At 43.4% G+C, this 21449-nt stretch overlaps 1 protein-coding gene across 1 annotated transcript in view; it reads right to left on the reverse strand.

Moving 5' to 3' along the window:
* Window positions 1-20446, reverse strand: part of adamts10 (ADAM metallopeptidase with thrombospondin type 1 motif, 10) — a 51884-nt gene extending 31438 nt beyond the window's left edge. The window contains exons 1-7 of the mRNA XM_058072326.2: window positions 20134-20446; window positions 12067-12209; window positions 11778-11987; window positions 8749-8917; window positions 8259-8461; window positions 4898-4981; window positions 1847-1992 (exon numbers count right to left, since the gene is read on the reverse strand). Of these exons, the coding sequence (XP_057928309.2) occupies window positions 1847-1992; window positions 4898-4981; window positions 8259-8461; window positions 8749-8917; window positions 11778-11987; window positions 12067-12209; window positions 20134-20227 (1049 nt within the window). The 5' untranslated portion in view covers window positions 20228-20446. The remainder of the gene's footprint in view (window positions 1-1846; window positions 1993-4897; window positions 4982-8258; window positions 8462-8748; window positions 8918-11777; window positions 11988-12066; window positions 12210-20133) is intronic.
* Window positions 20447-21449: the final 1003 nt, after the last annotated feature.

A 21449-nucleotide genomic window follows, 5' to 3' on the forward strand; every position in this document is an offset into this window, starting at 1 on the left:
TTGTCATGTCTACAGGGCTCTAATAATGCTTTGTTCATTTTAATCTGAAAAAAATCATTTGTCAACCCACCAACTATATGTGCTTTCTTATGCCGTTTTATTATTATTATTATATTTATTTATTACTGATTGATTGATTTTCTTTATTCTTGATTTGTTTATTTATTTTTCATCTTATTTTGTGTAGAAAAATAAAAATTAAGATATTTGAGAACAGTGGAATGTTTTATCAGAGCTTTTATTGTAGAAAATCGAAACCAAAGCAAAGTTTATTCATTTTTCTGTTTTTAATAAATGCGTTTTTTTTTTGTTTTTTTTGGAAAACCTGATGCGGCCCAGTCTCACCCAGACCCTAGCTCCAGTGGCCCCCAAGTAAATTGAGTTTGAGACCCCGGCTCTACAGTACTGTCTTATGTCGTTATCATGATGTCTTACTATTGCTATATTTCAGCATATAAAAAAAATACAGGCCTAATGAATGAAAAAAATACATGTGTTTTTTATTCCCTCCATCCGCATGTTAAGTTATTGCCAGAGACGTTGAGCCAAGCAGAGAGGATCCAGCTGTTGTCACTGGAGAAAGGACAGGACGAGGCTAGATCTCTCAGACTTCACTACAGGAAAACCTCCTAGCCTCGTATCGAGGCATTTGGAGACTTGTGCAGGTCTTTGACTAAGCCAAAGCCAAGCAGGCTTCACTACGCTTTTTAAAAGAAAGCCTAAAGCCCTGCCAACTATCCATCAGTCAGTTACAGACTTCAGCAAACAGGATAACCAAGCTGTGATGAATGTTGGCAAGGTCGCTCTCCTAGTCAATACATATTTAACCCTTAGATGCGTAAGTGGGTCAAAAATTTAATATTGGATGCTCATATCACCACGTACTTTGGTATGTGACAAAAATTAAAAATTAAAAATTAAAAATTAAAAATTAAAAATTAAAAATTAAAAATTAAAAATTAAAAATTAAAAATTAAAAATTAAAAATTAAAAATTAAAAATTAAAAATTAAAAATTAAAAATTAAAAATTAAAAATTAAAAATTCATTTTCTACCGCTTTTTCCTCACGAGGGTCGCTGACGAGGGTTGCTGGAGCCTATCCCAGCTGTCTTCGGGCGAGAGGTGGGGTACACCCTGGACTGGTGGCCAGCCAATCACAGGGCACATATAGACAAACAACCATTCACACTCACATTCATACCTATGGACAATTTGGAGTCGCTAATTAACCTAGCATGTTTTTGGAATGTGGGAGGAAACTCGGAGTACCCGGAGAAAAGCCACGCATGCACGGGGAGAACATGCAAACTCCACACAGAGATGGCCGAGGGTGGAATTGAACCCTGGTCTCCTAGCTGTGAGGTCTAACCACTCGACCGCCGTGCCGCCCAACTGATTATGTGATGCATTAAATTAAAAATTAAAAATTAAAAATTAAAAATTAAAAATTAAAAATTAAAAATTAAAAATTAAAAATTAAAAATTAAAAATTAAAAATTAAAAATTAAAAATTAAAAATTAAAAATTAAAAATTTAAAAAACTTAAACTATATTAGGAAAGCAGGAAGTGAACAAATGTAACAGTTACTGATTATAAAAGTACCAGATGGAGGGGTAGGATTTAATAAGTTTTGCTTCTTCCTACTCCTTTTGGACATGTGGAACTGTGAACTGATTATGTGATGCATTCAATTGTAATCTGATGCATGTTCAAATGAAATAAAACCATTACCATAACCAAAGCTACCGCTAGATCCATCCAACTCAACCATTCCATCCCATTAGGACCCCCCCCCTTCCCCCCACACGCCATGTTGGGATGTTTCATCTGTTTGTGTTTCTGACCTGGTGATGAGCACTGCCGTGTCGTGGTGAGCGATGCCATTGTCAGGTATCGCGTTGCCATAGCTGCTCCGGTGCTGGATGGATTTCTGCCACTTGCAGAAGCTGTCTAGCGACTTCCCTGCATGATGATTGATCTCTAATGTGGGCTGATGGAGAGACGCACAGAGAACATTAGAACATGAAACAATGAATATGAATATCATATTCCATCATGTCAACAATAAAAACTGAACTGGACACATGCTGACAGAAATTCATGATGAAAGTCAGCATGTGTCTCTTAAACATTTTAAGTGTACTCTGCGTGCCAATTGCTATTTTTTTTTAATGACACGTCCTTGCCCGGGCCCACTTGGCACAAAGCGGTACAGTCGTAGTGAGCTGAACCATGTCGTTTGCAGTGGAAAAACCTAACCTGATCTGGAAGCTGCGTCGGCTAAAATAGTGTGACATCATCCCAGAAGGACACGACGTAATCCACCAATGAATTATAAAGACAACAGGAATGAGTGCAAGAGTGCAAAAAAGGATAAAAACGGAGGACTTTCATATAGAAATAGAACAAGAATGTATAAAATCAACATGAAAGACAATGTAGTGGGCAATTAGAGCAAGTCTATAACCGTAATTTCCGATGTAAAACCTGGACAAGGCTAATGGTGAAGGCTAATGTCACATTTGGAAATCTTATGCAGGGTTTGTTTGGATTGTTCGGACCGCAAACCATCTGCTATCGTCAGAAAGTTTCGAAAGGCTGGACTACTGTGTGGTGAAGAGAACACCTCAAGCGAAATGGCTAATTTGTCGCGTGAATATGGAAGAGGGAGACTGACAAGGTGTGTGACAAAGGAATTATGAGGTTGTTCAGAAGAAGACGGTTTTAGTTCCTGAAGAAGAACTGACAAGAGGGAGACTGACAAGGTGTGTGACAAAGGAATTATGAGGTTGTTCAATTGCGACCCTGAATAAGACGACGGTTTTAGTTCCTGAAGAGGAACTGACAAGAGGGAAGAGGGAGACTGACAAGGTGTGTGACAAAGGAATTAGGAGGTTGTTCAATTGTGACACTGAAGAAGACGACGGTTTTAGTTCCTGAAGATGAACTGACAAGAGGGAGACTGACAAGGTGTGTGACAAAGAAATTATGAGGTTGTTCAATTGTGACACGGAAGAAGACGACGGTTTTAGTTCCTGAAGAGGAACTGACAAGAGGGAAGAGGGAGACTGACAAGGTGTGTGACAAAGGAATTAGGAGGTTGTTCAGAAGAAGAAGACGGTTTTAGTTCCTGAAGATGAACTGACAAGAGGGAGACTGACAAGGTGTGTGACAAAGGAATTATGAGGTTGTTCAATTGTGACACGGAAGAAGACGACGGTTTTAGTTCCTGAAGAGGAACTGACAAGAGGGAAGAGGGAGACTGACAAGGTGTGTGACAAAGGAATTAGGAGGTTGTTCAATTGTGACACTGAAGAAGACGACGGTTTTAGTTCCGGAAGAGGAACTGACAAGAGGGAAGAGGGAGACTGACAAGGTGTGTGACAAAGGAATTAGGAGGTTGTTCAGAAGAAGACGGTTTTAGTTCCTGAAGAGGAACTGACAAGAGGGAGACTGACAAGGTGTGTGACAAAGGAATTATGAGGTTGTTCAATTGCGACCCTGAATAAGACGATGGTTTTAGTTCCTGAAGAGGAACTGACAAGAGGGAAGAGGGAGACTGACAAGGTGTGTGACAAAGGAATTAGGAGGTTGTTCAGAAGAAGACGGTTTTAGTTCCTGAAGAGGAACTGACAAGAGGGAGACTGACAAGGTGTGTGACAAAGGAATTATGAGGTTGTTCAATTGCGACCCTGAATAAGACGACGGTTTTAGTTCCTAAAGAGGAACTGACAAGAGGGAAGAGGGAGACTGACAAGGTGTGTGACAAAGGAATTAGGAGGTTGTTCAATTGTGACACAGAAGAAGACGACGGTTTTAGTTCCTGAAGATGAACTGACAAGAGGGAGACTGACAAGGTGTGTGACAAAGAAATTATGAGGTTGTTCAATTGCGACCCTGAATAAGACGACGGTTTTAGTTCCTGAAGAGGAACTGACAAGAGGGAAGAGGGAGACTGACAAGGTGTGTGACAAAGGAATTATGAGGTTGTTCAATTGTGACACGGAAGAAGACGACGGTTTTAGTTCCTGAAGAGGAACTGACAAGATCCCCGGAAATGTATTTTCCTTCACCTTTTCAATGTCTACACCGTCTATTTGTATTTGCCGGTGTGTGTCCTTTCTGCTGTTAGCAAACTGCATGATTTTAGTTTTATTTAAGTTCAAGAACAATCTATTGTCATCAAACCAATCTTTTTAGTGTGACCATTTCTTCTCTGACCTTTCTAATGATTTCGTCTGTACTCCCTCCGGAACAAAAAGCAGTGGTATCATCCGCAAAATAATACCAGCTTTAAGTCTTTTGTGACTTTGGAGATATCATTCATGTACAAGTTGAACAGTTTTGGTTCCAGTATTGATTCATTAGTATATGCCGATCACGGTCCCCGATCAATAGGATCATCCCGTAACGAAGAAATGTATGTGGTCACATAACTTGGAATGGTCTCATCCCACAGTACTTCCATTTTTAGACCCGCTGCTTTCCTGATTTGACATTCCGGAGACAGAGTGCCTTTTTCCGACTTGGAAACAAGTCACAGTAGCTTTAACCAAGACTGCTTTCAATATCCTAAACCCCAACCTATCCTTGGAAGAAAGAAATCAGCACTGGATGCAGTCCTGATCCTAACATCTATGTCCTTACTCGCCTGGAAAACCAAGCCAAGTGGTAAGTTATGGAGCTAATTGCTAAGGATTTAGGTAATGCATGAATCATTACTCTTCCGTTTTGGGTCAACAAGAGGAAACCCGCAAAAACCACACAGTAATGACACTTTAATACATCTTTCTAAAAAAAAACTGTGAGAAGGTCAACATTAGAATGCATCATCTCACCACATGCTGCTAACAGCTAGCTAATAAGGTCGTTGAAAAGATGAAGTAACCTGGTACCTGGTCTTCCATGAGCAGGATGAGCCTCGTTACTACGATGTTGACTGCATTCCCCAGGCTAGAATCCTGGAACAGTTTGGCAACCTGACCTCCAGGGAAACAAGAAAAGACCAGTCTTAAAAAGCTGTGGAAGAACTGCAAATAAAATACTCATTGACCACTTCAGTGGGCATCGGGATTTTTAAATGTCGTCCAATACAAAAGTGGATAAAAGCAATGGGTCTCATTCAGCAATATCTTCCGAAGAATACTTCCTGTCCGAGTTATCCTGAAGAGCAGGGGTGGGCAAACTACGGCTCGGGGGCCACATGCGGCACGTTAAGCGTTTGAATCCGGCCCGCCGGTTGCGTCCAAAGTATTTAAACCTTTAACATAGAAGCTAGCAACATGACTTTCTAGTAGTCAAGAGTCAAGTTGTAGTCAGGGATGTTCAAATACTCTTTCATAGTCAGTTTTTTATAGTAATTCGTTATTTCATGGGATCTGATGTTTGAAGTAATGGTAATGGTAATTGCATCAGATTACAATTCAATGCATCACATAATCAGTAGGGCGGCACGGTGGGTTAGTGGTTGAGTGGTTAGACCTCACAACTAGGAGACCAGGGTTCAATTCCACCCTCGGCCATCTCTGTGTGGAGTTTGCATGTTCTCCCCGTGCATGCGTGGGTTTTCTCCGGGTACTCCGGTTTCCTCCCACATTCCAAAAAAAACATGCTAGGTTAATTAGCCACTCCAAATTGTCCATAGGTATGAATGTGAGTGTGAATGGTTGTTTGTCTATGTGGGGATGTGGGAGGAAACCGGAGAACTTGGCTTTGTGATATTGGTGAAAAAAGCTAATTATTAGTATGAACTTTTGCTGTCATTTCTGTAATATTTTGGCTTTATAGTTTTTCCCTAACCTAATTTCTGCAAAAATGACAACTTTATTTTGGTTTTGTTGGTTTCTCATCATATTACAATGAAAAATAATGTATTTTTCCTTTAATATTTCCACTCCAGTCTACTAAAAGGACATTATATTTTCTCATAATATTACAAATTTATTCTCACAAAAATGTGACTTTTTTCTCATAATATTTTGACTTTATTGCTGATTTTTTTTTTCATTTTTGGTGTTTATTTTAGAATTTGGATGCACGGTGGTCGAGTGTTTAGCGCGCAGACCTCACAGTTAGGAGACCCGAGTTCAATTCCATCCTCGGCCATCTCTGTGTGGAGTTTGCATGTTCTCCCTGTGCATGCGTGGGTTTTCTCCGGGTACTCCGGTTTCCTCCCACATTCCAAAAACATGCTAGGTTAATTAGCCACTCCAAATTGTCCATAGGTATGAATGTGAGTGTGAATGGTTGTTTGTCTACATGTGCCCTGTGATTGGCTGGCCACCAGTTCCGGGGTGTACCCCGCCTCTCTTGTTCAAAGACAGCTGGGATAGGCTCCATCACCCCCACAACGGTATCACTCGGATACTGTGAACATCCAGCAGCAACACAACATTTTGGCATGACTACTATTTTGATGAAAAATATACTGAACCAGGGCTGCAAGGCGGCCTTGTGCGACTCCGTAGCTACTTATAGTCCAAAGAAATACGGTATAAAGATCTCTGAAGAGGAATCCTCTGTGAGTCTGTGAAGTGTTAAAGTGCCAAGAGTGATAAAAATACCAACTGGCACTGCAAACTCCACTCTTGTCATTACGGGTGTCGACTGTAATTTGGCCCACTTTGCTCCACAACACTGAAACAGCGTGTATAAAAACCTGCTTTCCAACAATAGCTGGTGAACAACCCTTCATTAGGTGCATTCCAAATGTGTGTGTGTATTGCGAGGAACTACGTGGTGAGTGATTCCCAGGGGCAGAAATAGTCTCGCTGCTGATACACAACCTCAGCCAGTCGGGCCCAATTTTAGCATACATTTCATCATTTTGTGAATTATTGATTCTGTGTAGTTACAACATGAAGTAATATTCCGCTAGCGTTTAAATCAGGTGGTCTCAAACACGCGGCCCGTGGGCCAAATGTGGCGCGCAGGACACTAGTTTGAGGCCCCCCGCCTTGATATGAAAGTTTAATGTCAGTGCGGCCCGCGCAAGTTTGATATGGATGCTGTATGGTATCATGTACCCAGCACGGCGGACAAGTGGTTAGCGCGCAGACCTCACAGCTAGGAGACCAGGGTTCAATTCCACCCTCGGCCATCTCTGTGTGGAGTTTGCATGTTCTCCCCGTGCATGCGTGGGTTTTCTCCGGGTACTCCGGTTTCCTCCCACATTCCAAAAACATGCTAGGTTAATAAGCCACTCCAAATTGTCCATAGGTATGAATGTGAGTGTGAATGGTTGTTTGTCTATATGTGCCCTGGGATTGGCTGGCCACCAGTCCAGGGTGTACCCCGCCTCTCGCCCGAAGACAGCTGGGATAGGCTCCAGCACTCCCGCGACCCTAGTGAGGAAAAGCGGTGGAAAATGAATGAATGAATGAGTTATCCTCCCTATTCGTGTGGAAGTGGTAAGTTTTTGGCTATTTAAGTTTAAAGGAAATAACTTGAAGGCTACCGTTTAGGTGGCTAGCTCTCTAGTTTGCGAGTTAGCATGTGTCTCAAGACCCTGCAGTTGCGCAATATGTTGTAAATAAAAAGAGTATAAATGTGACTATAGTCGTGTTTTGTCATGTCTACAGGGCTCTAATAATGCTTTGTTCATTTTAATCTGAAAAAAAATCATTTGTCTACCCACCAACTATATGTGCTTTCTTAAGTTTTTATTATTTGCCCTTTTATTATTATTATTATATTTATTTATTACTGATTGATTTTCTTTATTCTTGATTTGTTTATTTATTTTTCATCTTATTTTGTGCAGAAAAATAAAAATTAAGATATTTGAGAACAGTGGAATGTCTTATCAGAGCTTTTCTTGTAGAACAGGGGTCTCAAACATGCAGCCCGTGGGCCAAATGTGGCCCGCAGGACACTAGTTTGAGGTCCCCGCCTTGATATGAAAGTTTAATGTTAGTGCGGCCCGCACAAGTTTGATATGGATGCTGTATGGTATCATGTACCCAGAAACCCAGTATTATTATATTATTATTATTATTATTTATTTTTCATCTTATTTTGTGCAGAAAAATAAAAAGTAAGATATTTGAGAACAGTGGAATGTTTTATCAGAGCTTTTATTGTAGAAAATCGGAACCAAAGCACTGAAAAAGTTTGTATATTTTTCTGTTTTTAATAAATGCGTTTTTTTGTTTTTTTTTGGAAAACCTGATACGGCCCAGCCTTGCCCAGACCCTAGCTCCAGTGGCCCCCAGGTAAATTGAGTTTGAGCCCCCTGATTTGTGTAGTGAAACTTACAATATTCATAAGAGCCAGGATGTACTGCTCGATGTCTCGTCGCCCGTGGTATCCCACCATCATCTTGTCAGCTACCACCAGCGTCTCCACGTAGCGCTCCCAGCTCACTGAACGCTTCAGTGGTAACTGGCCTCGGCCGACGTGATGAGGCGGCGTCTTCAGCGTCCTCTGCCACCATGATGAGCCTTTCATCGGCTTCTCATCTGAAGAACAGATGATGCTCTCAAGTGAGATATTTCACCAGAAGACATCAGAAATCCTTCTGAAAAACACTTTAAGTGTAGCGGTTGGATACAGGCACACATGGATGTTTTTTTTTTTTAACGTTTATTTGTCATAAAAAGACCGCATATTTTCTCAGCAACGCCCTTGTAGCACAGACGGGAGGATGCAGGGTGACAAGTGGGAACTCAGACACAACCACATTCCACAAAGGAGCTAGCCATGTGGTCTGGACCAAAAAAATGAGCAGAATATTTCCAATTCTTACCAACGACTCCACAAGATTGGCCTTTGTACTGGTGGCGAAGCGATGAGCGCTTATAAACCACATGGGGGCGCCCCTCAGCTCTCTCCACTCTCTCTGGATTGGATTGGTTAGCTGGTGACACCAGAGGTTCAATCAAGAACTCCTCTTCTCCAGCCACGATCACCCCGTGCTGCAGAGATACAGAATAAGAAGGGATAGACATACAATCTATCACAGGGGTCTCAAACATGCGGCCCGCGGGCCAAATGTGGCCCGCAGGACACTAGTTTGAGGCCCCCGCCTTGATATGAAAGTTTAATGTTAGTGCGGCCCGCGCAAGTTTGATATGGATGCTGTATGGTATCATGTACACAGAAAATATTATTACTTTTGATTAATAATTCATGTTAAAGGTTAAATAACTGTTAATAGTTATCCTCCCTATCCGTGTGGAAGTGGTAAGTTTTTGGCTATTTAAGTTTAAAGGAAAAAACTTGAAGGCTACCGTTTAGGTCAGGGGTCTCAAACACATGGCCCGCGGGCCAAATGTGGCCCGCAGGACGCTAGTTTGAGGCCCCCGCCTTGATATGAAAGTTTAATGTTAGTGCGGCCCGCGCAAGTTTGATATGGATGCTGTATGGTATCATGTACCCAGAAAATATTATTACGTTTGATTCATGTTCATGTTAAAGGTTAAATAACTGTTAATAGTTATCCTCCCTATCCGTGTGGAAGTGGTAAGTTTTTGGCTATTTAAGTTTAAAGGAAATAACTTGAAGGCTACCGTTTAGGTGGCTACTCTCTAGTTTGTGAGTTAGCATGTGTCTCAAGACCCTGCAGTTGCGCAATATGTTGTAAATAAAAAGAGTATAAATGTGACTATAGTCGTGTTTTGTCATGTCTACAGGGCTCTAATAATGCTTTGTTCATTTTAATCTGAAAAAAATCATTTGTCTACCCACCAACTATATGTGCTTTCTTAAGTTTTTATTATTTGCCCTTTTATTATTATTATAATATTTATTTATTACTGATTGATTTTCTTTATTCTTGATTCGTTTATTTATTTTTCATCTTATTTTGTGCAGAAAAATAAAAATGAAGATATTTGAGAACAGTGGAATGTTTTATCAGAGCTTTTATTGTAGAAAATCGGAACCAAAGCACTGAAAAAGTTTGTATATTTTTCTGTTTTTAATAAATGCGTTTTGTTTTTTTTGGGGGGGGGGAAACCTGATACGGCCCAGCCTTGCCCAGACCCTAGCTCCAGTGGCCCCCCAGGTAAATTGAGTGTGAGACCCCTTATCTATCATATGTGAGAGCACGCATGACAAGAACGGGTGACAACGCTTTTGATTCTGTTTAGATGTGCCGGCCTCCACTCGGTGCCAGCCTCTCTGCTCTATTCACCGCGGCAGCTTTCAAAGAGCATCTAATCCCATAATAAAGTTAGTGATGCTCCCCTGGACATACCACCCGCTCGCTGGTTGAATGTGTTCATGCTGGTCTGCCCAACAGTAATTAAATGCGCGTTTTATTAACGCTTTGTGAACACATTTAATCCTCAGCTGCGCATGCAAGTGTTATTGCAGGGCCTGCTGTTTGCGCTGAGAGGATACATGGCTATGCTGAGATATGATTTGGACGAAGATTCATTCATTTTCTACCGCTTATCCTCACGAGGGTCGCGGGGGTGCTGGAGCCTATCCCAGCTGTCTTCAGGCAAGAGAGTCAGGGTACACCCTGGACTGGTGGCCAGCCAATCGCAGGGCACATATAGACAAACAACCATTCACACTCACATTCATACCTATGGACAATTTGGAGTGGCTAATTAACCTAGCATGTTTTTGGAATGTGGGACTTATGAGACTTAAGAGACTTAAGAGACTTGAGAGTTAATTTAGACCTGTTTTTAAACTCTGAATGTTCTAAACTCCTGCTTCCCATTGTCTTCCCAAGTCATCTCCACAACACATCACAACATAGGACTGCTAAGCTGCTAAGAGGACATTTGGAAAGGAGATGCATCACTTTGGGCTGCACGGTGGTTAAATGGTTAGCGCGCAGACCTCACAGCTAGGAGACCCGAGTTCAATTTCTCTGTGTGGAGTTGCATGTTCTCCTCGTGCATGCGTGTTTTTTTCCTGTTTCCTCCCACATTCCAAAAACATGCTAGGTTAATTAGCGACTCCAAATTGTCCATAGGTATGAATGTGAGTGTGAATGGTTGTTTGTCTATATGTGCCCTGTGATTGGCTGGCCACCAGTCCAGGGTGTACCCCGCCTCTCGCCCAAAGACAGCTGGGATAGGCTCCAGCACCCCAGCGACCCTTGTGAGGATAAGCGGTAGAAAATGGATGAATGAATGAATGAGTTCTCCTCCTATTTTGTGTGGAAGTGGTAACTTTATGGCTTCTTATTTTGTCTTTCTCCACACTCTGCCATCTCTTGTGTGGAGTTTGCATGTTCTCCCCGTGCATGCGTGGGTTTTCTCCGGTTTCCTCCCACATTCCAAAAACATGCTAGGTTAATTAGCGACTCCAAATTGTCCATAGGTATGAATGTGAGTGTGAATGGTTGTTTGTCTATATGTGCCCTGTGATTGGCTGGCCACCAGTCCAGGGTGTACCCCGCCTCTCTTGCCCGAAGACAGCTGGGATAGGCTCCAGCACCCCCGCGACAGTATCACTCAGATACTGTGAACATCCAGCAGCAACACAACATTTTGGCATGACTACTATTTTGATGAAAAATATACTGAACCAGGGCTGCACAGAGGGAAAGTGGTTAGCACGCAGGTCTCACAACTAGGAGACCCGAGTTCAATTCCACCCTCGGCCATCTCTGTGTGGAGTTTGCATGTTCTCCCCGTGCATGCGCGGGTTTTCTCCGGGTACTCCGGTTTCCTCCCACATTCCAAAAACATGCTAGGTTAATTAGCCACTCCAAATTGTCCATAGGTATGAATGTGAGTGTGAATGGTTGTTTGTCTATATGTGCCCTGTGATTGGCTGGCCACCAGTCACACTTGGAAGTTGCACTCTTACCAGGCCGTTACAGTTGCTGAGAGCCACTTTGCTGGAGTGCGGCTGGTCCTGGAGGTGTCCTATATAATGGCAGTGGGGAGAGTAAGGGTGACTCCAGGCTAGTCTGCCTCTTTTCCAGTACTCCACCCTGAACTGGCGGGAAAGCAGGCCTCCCTGCAGGGTCAGGTTCAGCAGAAAGTTGTGGCGGGACGTAGAGACCTGATAGTAGAGCTGAAAGAAGGAGGAATAGTTTCAATATCAGCTATATTTTATAGATATGCACGACTAAAAGAGACGAAAAATAACATACAGAGGTGTCCGCTGGTATTTTTTCTTCTGTGTTGCGTCTTTTTCTTCGATGCTGAGAGGGTCTTGTGTGCGGTGTCCCACCATCAGGTCCTAAGCGTACCGGAATTGCAATCTCATATTGGCCTAGACTGGACAGGAAGGCAGCTATGGAAAGAGACATCAAATTAAAATGAATCAAACATAGTGATTTTCAACCACTGTGCAATGCACGGCGAGAACATGCAAACTCCACACAGAGATGGCCGAGGGTGGAATTGAACCCTGGTCTCCTAGCTGTGAGATCTGTGCGCTAACCACTCGTCCGCCGTGCAGGACATGGCTGACTCCTATTCCTCTAGATCCTCCTGCTAGATTGATACTGACGTTGTACTTGGATTTTGGATCAACATTTGCAATAAAACATTTGCAATATAAAGGGCCGAAAATGAACATAATAGGTCCCCTTTCACACATGGCTGACTCATTCGTTCAATTTCTACCGTTGCGGGGGGTGCTGGAGCCTATCCCAGCTGTCCCACCCTGGACTAGTGGCCGGCCAATCACAGGGCACATATAGACAAACAACCATTCACACTCACATTCATACCTATGGACAATTTGGAGTGGCTAATTAACCTAGCATGTTTTTGGAATGTGGGAGGAAACCGGAGTACCCGGAGAAAACCCACGCATGCACGGGGAGAACATGCAAACTCCACACAGAGATGGCCGAGGGTGGAATTGAACCCTGGTCTCCTAGCTGTGAGATCTGTGCGCTAACCACTCATCCGCCGTGCAGCACATGGCTGACTCCTATTCCTCTAGATCCTCCTGCTAGATTGATATTGACCTTGTACTTGGATTTTGGATCAACATTTGCAATATAAAGGGCCGAAAATGAACATAATAGGTCCCCTTTCACACATGGCTGACTCATTCGTTCAATTTCTACCGTCGCGGGGGGTGCTGGAGCCTATCCCAGCTGTCCCACCCTGGACTAGTGGCCGGCCAATCACAGGGCACATATAGACAAACAACCATTCACACTCACATTCATACCTATGGACAATTTGGAGTGGCTAATTAACCTAGCATGTTTTTGGAATGTGGGAGGAAACCCGAGTACCCGGAGAAAACCCACGCATGCACGGGGAGAACATGCAAACTCCACACAGAGATGGCCGAGGGTGGAATTGAACCCTGGTCTCCTAGCTGTGCAGCCCTGGTTCAGTATATTTTTCATCAAAATAGTAGTCATGCCAAAATGTTGTGTTGCTGCTGGATGTTCACAGTATCCGAGTGATACTGTCGTGGGGGTGCTGGAGCCTATCCCAGCTGTTATCAGGCGAGAGGCGGGGTACACCCTGGACTGGTGGCCAGCCAATCACAGGGCACATATAGACAAACAACCATTCACACTCACATTCATACCTATGGACAATTTGGAGTGGCTAATTAACCTAGCATGTTTTTGGAATAAGGGACATTAATGAGACCTCACATAGAATTAAGGCAACAGTAATGACAAAAAAACACATTCAGTCAGTCATAAACAAAATAACAATGAACATGGCAACAAACACACGTGAATTTAAAAGACTTTTTACATTTAACGCTATAAAAGGGTCTCATTAAAATGACAGTGTCTGTGTTGCTTTGATTCCTGTAGCGACAGATCCACACCAGATGGTCCGAGCATGAGCGTAACCATCGGGGCGGTGTTTGTTTAATTTTTTCCAGAACACCACCGCCGCCGTGTCTTTATCGCATTCAAACATTTAGTAGGAGACAAGACATTAACATGCGTGGTTAAACAGTGATGACAGCGCTGATGTTTATATATTGATGGCTTGCACATGATCCCCGAGTAAGACCCCCCCCCCCCCGACTTCATTGCATCCATTTACAAAAACAGCGACAGTAGTCACATCTGCTGTTGTTTTTGCAAGAGTATTTTAGGGCGGCTGCGGTGCATTTTGCAGAACAAATAAACCCTTTTTGACCACAATTTTGAACAGATTTGACCGTAGAAGCGTAGTGTTGGTATACAAAGTCTTTGACCTCACCTGGAACGGTTGCACATGCCAGTTAATTTGGGCCTAAATGCTAAATTTAAGTAATTTCATCTATAAGTGGAAGGGCATCTGTTAGAACAACATGCAAATAGAATGAATATAGTATTAGTTATCACCCTTATATCCATTTGCTTAGACCAGGGGTCTCAAACACGTGGCCACTAGTTTGAGGCCCCCGCCTTGATATGAAAGTTTAATGTTACTGCGTTCCCGCGCAAGTTTGATACGGATGCTGTATGGTATCATGTACCCAGAAAAAATGATCACGTTTGATTAATGTTCATGTTAAAGGTTAAATAACTGTTAATAGTTATCCTCCCTATCCGTGTGGAAGTGGTAAGTTTTTGGCTATTTAAGTTTAAAGGAAATAACTTGAAGGCTACCGTTTAGGTGGCTAGCTCTCTAGTTTGCGAGTTAGCATGTGTCTCAAGACCCTGCAGTTGCGCAATATGTTGTAAATAAAAAGAGTATAAATGTGACTATAGTCGTGTTTTGTCATGTCTACAGGGCTCTAATAATGCTTTGTTCATTTTAATCTGAAAAAAATCATTTGTCTACCCACCAACTATATGTGCTTTCTTAAGTTTTTATTATTTGCCGTTTTATTATTATTATTATATTTATTTATTACTGATTGATTGATTTTCTTTATTCTTGATTTGTTTATTTATTTTTCATCTTATTTTGTGCAGAAAAATAAAAAGTAAGATATTTGAGAACAGTGGAATGTTTTATCAGAGCTTTTATTGTAGAAAATCGGAACCAAAGCAGTGAAAAAGTTTGTATATTTTTCTGTTTTTAATAAATGCGTTTTTTTTTTTTGTTTTTTTTTGGAAAACCTGATGCGGCCCAGCCCTGCCCAGACCCTAGCTCTAGTGGCCCCCAGGTAAATTGTAGTTTGAGACCCCTGGCTTAGACAACAGAAAGTGTTTGAATGCGCTGAAGAAGAAATGTTCCTGTGACCCTGATCAGAGACCCCCAGCGACCCCCCAGGTCCTGGAGGTGCCTGGATGCGTCAACAGAAAACCCTTGCAGATGTTCATGTTTATCCTGCAAGAATGTGTCAAAATAAGAACTCATTCATTCATTTTCTACTGCTTATCCTCATGAGGTTCGCGGGGGTGCTGGAGCCTATCCCAGCTGTCTTCGGGCGAGAGGCGGGGTAATCACAGGGCACATATAGACAAACAACCATTCACACTCACATTCATACCTATGGACAATTTGGAGTGGCTAATTAACCTAGCATGTTTTTGGAATGTGGGAGGAAACCGGAGTACCCGGAGAAAACTCACGCATGCACGGGGAGAACATGCAAACTCCACACAGAGACGCCTGAGGGTGGAATTGAACCTGGTCTCCTAGCTGTGAGGTCTGCGCACTAACCACAAGACCGCCGTGCCGCCCGATAAGAACTCATAAAATAATAAAAGTAATCACTCTCACATATACAAGCATACATAGACAAACAAATAGTAGGGACCCCGGGTATGTGGTTGAACTCTCTTCGCTGCGAGTAACTTTGAATATTGTTGTCTGTCTCTTATGTATTTCTGTATTTCTGTGTTTTTTTAAAAAGTGTCACAGGAGTTTGAACCTGACGGAATCACCCAAGTTTCTCCTATCAGAAGAGGAAGGAAATACTTGACTTTGGATGGAAAAATGGTCCTCCCTACATGAGGATCATGAGGTCAACAGACCTCACACCAAAAACCTCTTTTTGAAACAATTCACGAGAGGAAGATACAGTGAAAACTGATAATAAATGAATAACTATACCCTTTTCTCAACATGCACTTGTCCTAACGTAAAACTGGACATTACAGTATGTATACAATGTAGGGTATGAATTACATTATTTTTCTTGTTCCAAAGCAAACTAAAGCCCAACCTCTTGCTGAAAGCCATATTAGTCCTCTCATGTCCCTACATCAACACACAGACACTCGGAAAATAAACCATATTCTCTGGACAACATTAGACCCTGTGATGCTGCTATTTATAATAAATAACTCCAATAATCACTGAAAAAAAATACCCATACTGTGCTCTTGGTGCGTTTATGTGAGCAAATCAAGCGTTCCTTTTTCTGCGACGTGCTGCGAAACGTAACTTCCCCTGAGCGTTGATCGCGCGGGACTCGTCACGGTCTCATTTTACGGTAAAGTACACAATAATACAGTAGTTACTGAGGAACTTGTGATGAACTAACAAGGTGAGTTAAGTTCGTTCCTCATGAACTCACAGTCATTTTGTTTACCTTTTTGTAAACTGTTACTTATTTCGCCGAATGCTCTGCAAACATTCCGAAATGAGGGGGAAAAAAAAAAAAACATAGAAATGCCAGCATCGCTGCGACGCCCGGGGCTTGTTCCTATCGCTGCGACATTTGTTAAGTCCAAAATGTTTGCAAAGCAATCTGTCATTCTCACCTCCATGTGTACACAAACTACAATTGAATCTAAATTTTCAAAAGAACAGATATAACACCATTGATAATCGGTATCAGTATCGGTCTTGAGCTGTAAGAATCGGTATTGGCTTGAAAACAAACATATCTGGCATCAAATATACCTATAAAATAATTAAAAATATAGCTTTTGTAGGAGATTTATTCTTGTGTTTTTGTGTTAAACGATGCCAAAGTTTCCGATAATGAGCCCTGAAAAAAGTTTGGGATGGCTCTCAGCGCTTGGTTTCTGAGAGTTTATTCTAACATCTCCTTATATGGGCATGTCCCGGTACAAGCTGCTAGTCGTACAAGTTGAGTCGGACCAATGACAGCGAAGTGTTCATGCCCGGAGATGGGCCATGGGTGGAATAAATTAAAACAGACCATTTTGGAAATCCGAGGAAAAACAGCTGGGATAGGTACAGATTCTGGATGATCTAGAAAGCTTTCTGTGCGGATAATCATGTGGAGCTGCTATATAGGAGTCAATATAAGTGGTCAAAAATGAGGGTTCGCGGGGGTGCTGGAGCCTATCCCAGCTGTCTTCGGGCGAGAGGCGGGGTACACCCTGGACTGGTGGCCAGCCAATCACAGGGCACATATAGACAAACAACCATTCACACTCACATTCATACCTATGGACAATTTGGAGTCGCTAATTAACCTAGCATGTTTTTGGAATGTGGGAGGAAACCGGAGTACCCGGAGAAAACCCACGCATGCACGGGGAGAACATGCAAACTCCACACAGAGATAGCCGAGGATGGAATCGAACTCGGATCTGTGCACCAACCACTTTACACCGTGCAGCCTGTATGTCATTTATTCATTTTCTACCGCTTATCCTCATGAGGGTCACGGGGGTGCTGGAGCCTATCCCAGCTGTCTTGGGGCGAGAGGCGGGGTACACCCTGGACTGGTGGCCAGCCAATCACAGGGCACATATAGACAAACAACCATTCACACTCACATTCATACCTATGGACAATTTGGAGTCGCTAATTAACCTAGCATGTTCCACACAGAGATGGCCGAGGGTGGAATTGAACCCTGGTCTCCTAGCTGTGAGGTCTGTGCGCTAACCACTCCTCCACCGTGCAGCACATGGCTGACTCCTATTCCTCTAAATCCTCCTGCTAGATTGATATTGATGTTGTACTATTTTGGATCAACATTTGCAATAAAAGAGTCTATCTGAATCATTTCTGAATCATTTGATCAGCTCCCAAATCCTCTCTCTTCAATTGCCATTGTTCACTAGTGACAGAAGCTAACAAGCCAAAGCCTAAATGGAGAACATAAGTTGTAGCCCTAAATGTGCCTCAGACACTTATTACATTCACATCTGTTGGAGAGGGGCGACGGGGTCAGAGGTCAGGTTTAGGAAATACACAATCGCATCCTTGTTCGGAATGACGAGACAGACACTAAGGGGATTTATGTCGTTGCCGTAGGGGATTGTAGCCCTTCTAGCCTCAGTGCGTATACAAGAAAGGCACAGAGAGGCATGGATCCTGTATGGTAAGATCCAAGGTTCCACAAAAGCATGATTTGTGGGGCGTGCAGGGGTGGGGGGTTGAGTTTCAAGTGTAGCCTAATTTAAGACAGGCAGCTCTGTGGTTTGCATGAGCTGCTCGATCAAGTGTTATTTATTTTCAAGGAGCGCGCTCACATTAGGTCATCTGTACCGTGTTGGGGATCGTTTCAAAGGGAACTACCCAACCTGAAGCACAGTAGATGTTCTTGGACCTAGTATGGTTTGAAAAGTTGAGCAATGTGATCGGTTTGCAGCACATTTAGTGTAAAATACATGAACACACAAAGGTCGGCAGGATGTAACTAAGGATCGACCGATACATCGGCCGGCCGATATGTAGGGCCGATATTTGCGTTTTTTCCTTGAATCGGTATCGGCCGATTTACATTCATACCTATGGACAATTTGGAGTCGCCAGTTAACCTAGCATGTTCTTGGAATGTGGGAGGAAACCCTGCAATGCTCCACACACAGATGGCACAGAGGGTGGAATTGAACCCTGGTCTTCTAATGGTGAGGTCTGTGCGCTAACCACTCGACCGCCGTGCCGCCCCTGTTTAAACATTCATTCATTCATTCATTTTCTAACGCCTTTCCTCACGAGGGTAGCGGAGGGTGCTGGAGCCTATCCCAGCTGTCTTTGGGCGAGAGGCGGGGTACAAGCAAAATCGGCCATTGGCATCAAAAGCAGTATCGGCCACAAATATCGGCCAAAGCAAAATCAGTATCGGCCACAAATATCGGCCATCGGCATCAAAAGCAGTATTGGCCCGAGCAAAATCGTCCATCAGCATCAAAAACAGTATCGGCCACAAATATCGGCCCAAGCAAAATCGGCCATCGGCATCAAAAGCAGTATCGGCCACAAATATTGGCCATCGGCATCAAAAGCAGTATCGGCCGCAAATATCAGCCCAAGCAAAATTGGCCATTGGCATCAAAAGCAGTATCAGCCACAAATATCGGCCCAAGCAAAATCGGCCATCGGCATCAAAAACAGTATCGGCCACAAATATCAGCCCAAGCAAAATCGGTCATCTGCATCATAAGCAGTATCGGCCACAAATATCAGCCCAAGCAAAATCGGCCATCGGCATCAAAAGCAGTATCAGCCACAAATATCGGCCCAAGCAAAATCGGCCATCGGCATCATAAGCAGTATTGGCCACAAATATCGGCCTAAGCAAAATCGGCCATCGGCATCAAAAGCAGTATCGGCCACAAATATCGGACCAAGCAAAATCGGCCATCGACATCAAAAGCAGTATCGGCCACAAATATCGGCCCAAGCAAAATCGGCCATCGGCTAAGGGTGATGGAAAAAAATCGGTATCGGCATCGGCCCGAAAAAAAAACATATCGGTCGATCCCTAATTTAAACTTGAGACCTGTACATATAAATTGAGGAAGCAAAAGCAGTATCAGCCACAAATATCAGCCCAAGCAAAATCGGCCATCGGCATCATAAGCAGTATCGGCCACAAATATCGGCCTAAGCAAAATCGGCCATCGGCATCAAAAGCAGTATCGGCCACAAATATCGGACCAAGCAAAATCGGCCATTGGCATCAAAAGCAGTATCGGCCCTAGCAAAATCGTCCATCAGCATCAAAAACAGTATCGGCCACAAATATCAGCCCAAGCAAAATCGGCCATCGGCATCAAAAGCAGTATCAGCCACAAATATTGGCCATCGGCATCAAAAGCAGTATTGGCCACAAATATCGGCCATCGGCATCAAAAGCAGTATCGGCCACAAATATCGGCCCAAGCAACATCGGCCATCAGCATCAAAAACAGTATCGGCCACAAATATCGGCCCAAGCAACATCGGCCATCGGCATCAAAAGCAGTATCGGCCACAAATATCGGCTCAAGCAAAATCATCCATCCACTAAGGGTGATGGAAAAAATAGGTATCGGCATCGGTCCCAAAAAAACCCATATCGGTCGATCCCTACATGTAACCTCCCAGGCGGGGGTTCATGTTTGGGCTGACCCAACCGACGACCATCCCCATCTCACCTTGTGACTGAGAGAACTCATCCCTGTGAACTCCTGCGACACCCATGACAACGACGACTGTGCAGATCAGAGCAGTCCTCCGTAGCGTTTCCATGGCTACTACGGTAGTCGCTAAAGTAACAGAATTCAGTGCACTGGTCCTCGGGCCTCTGTCCCAACATGTCTCCTGGCCTCTGCGGCGTCCCCCCCCCTCGCCTAGCAGATCCGATGGGCCATGGCGTGAGGAAGCGTGGAGACAGTCATAGCGGCTTTTCTCTCTCTCTCAGCAAGTAATGACGATGAATCCGGGAGAAGGCTTCATAGATGCGAGGGAACCAGCTCGGAAGCAAATGTAGAACCGGACTCGTCTCAGTAGACCTGTCGAGGAAAAAGTTGACTACATGAGAGAAATTGCATATAAGGGAAAAAGTATTGCAGTATTTGTACATTTGTACATAAACCCAGATCTTAACACCAAGAGAAGGGCCACCTTCTATTTCATTGTCTTGCAGCTAATCAATGTAGTCTTTGGGCTTTCACTCTGATGGTCAAAGACAACAGCAAGTTCAAATCCGAGGCCCCCCGGGGGGGCCTCACTCCTTAAGCCGGAAAGAGTTCAAACACAAAGGAAGCATTGATGTTGTAAAAAAAAGCTGTGTGCTTAATGCCCAAACAGGGACTTAAGTGGGTATTATGTCAGAGATCTAGAGGGGAAAATGAGCCAATTTGAGAAGAGCAGCAGGTTGCCATCACCGCTATGCTGGCTGTTGGTTGCATGGCTGACTGACTGACTGACTGACTGACTTGCAGGCTGAATGCTTGACTGTGCGGCTCATAATTTGGCCGAGATTCTGGCACTTTTTGACTGCTATACGGGAATATTTGACACTAATTTGTGTTTGAACGAGGGGGGAAATGTTAAGTTGTAATACAATCATAAAAAAGTCATCAACACCAAAGGTGGAACTTGTATGGTTCTGAGAAGAGTACAGACAGACCCGCTGCCAAAGTACAAAGGTGTAGTGTTTATTCACCTGTCGTCAGTTAGTAGGCTAATTCGCCGTTTTTAGAAGATAACAGGCCGGAAAAAGTGTCATTTTTTTTTTTTTATCTTTTAAAGTGGACCGTTCCATTGACTCAAAAATACACCTGAATTTGTTCTTTCTTGGCTGCACGGTGTTCGAGTGGTTAGCACGCAGGCCTCACAACTCGGAGACCCGAGTTCAATTCCACCCTCGGCCATCTCTGTGTGGAGTTTTCATGTTCTCCTTGTGTATTCTCGGGGTACTCCGGTTTCCTCCCACATTCCAAAAACATGCTAGGTTAATTGGCGACTC

The sequence above is a fragment of the Doryrhamphus excisus genome, linkage group LG4 (genome assembly GCF_037039965.1).
Source record: "Doryrhamphus excisus strain RoL-2023G ecotype Guam linkage group LG4, RoL_Dexc_Guam_v1.1, whole genome shotgun sequence".
In the NCBI taxonomy this organism is placed as follows: domain Eukaryota; kingdom Metazoa; phylum Chordata; class Actinopteri; order Syngnathiformes; family Syngnathidae; genus Doryrhamphus; species Doryrhamphus excisus.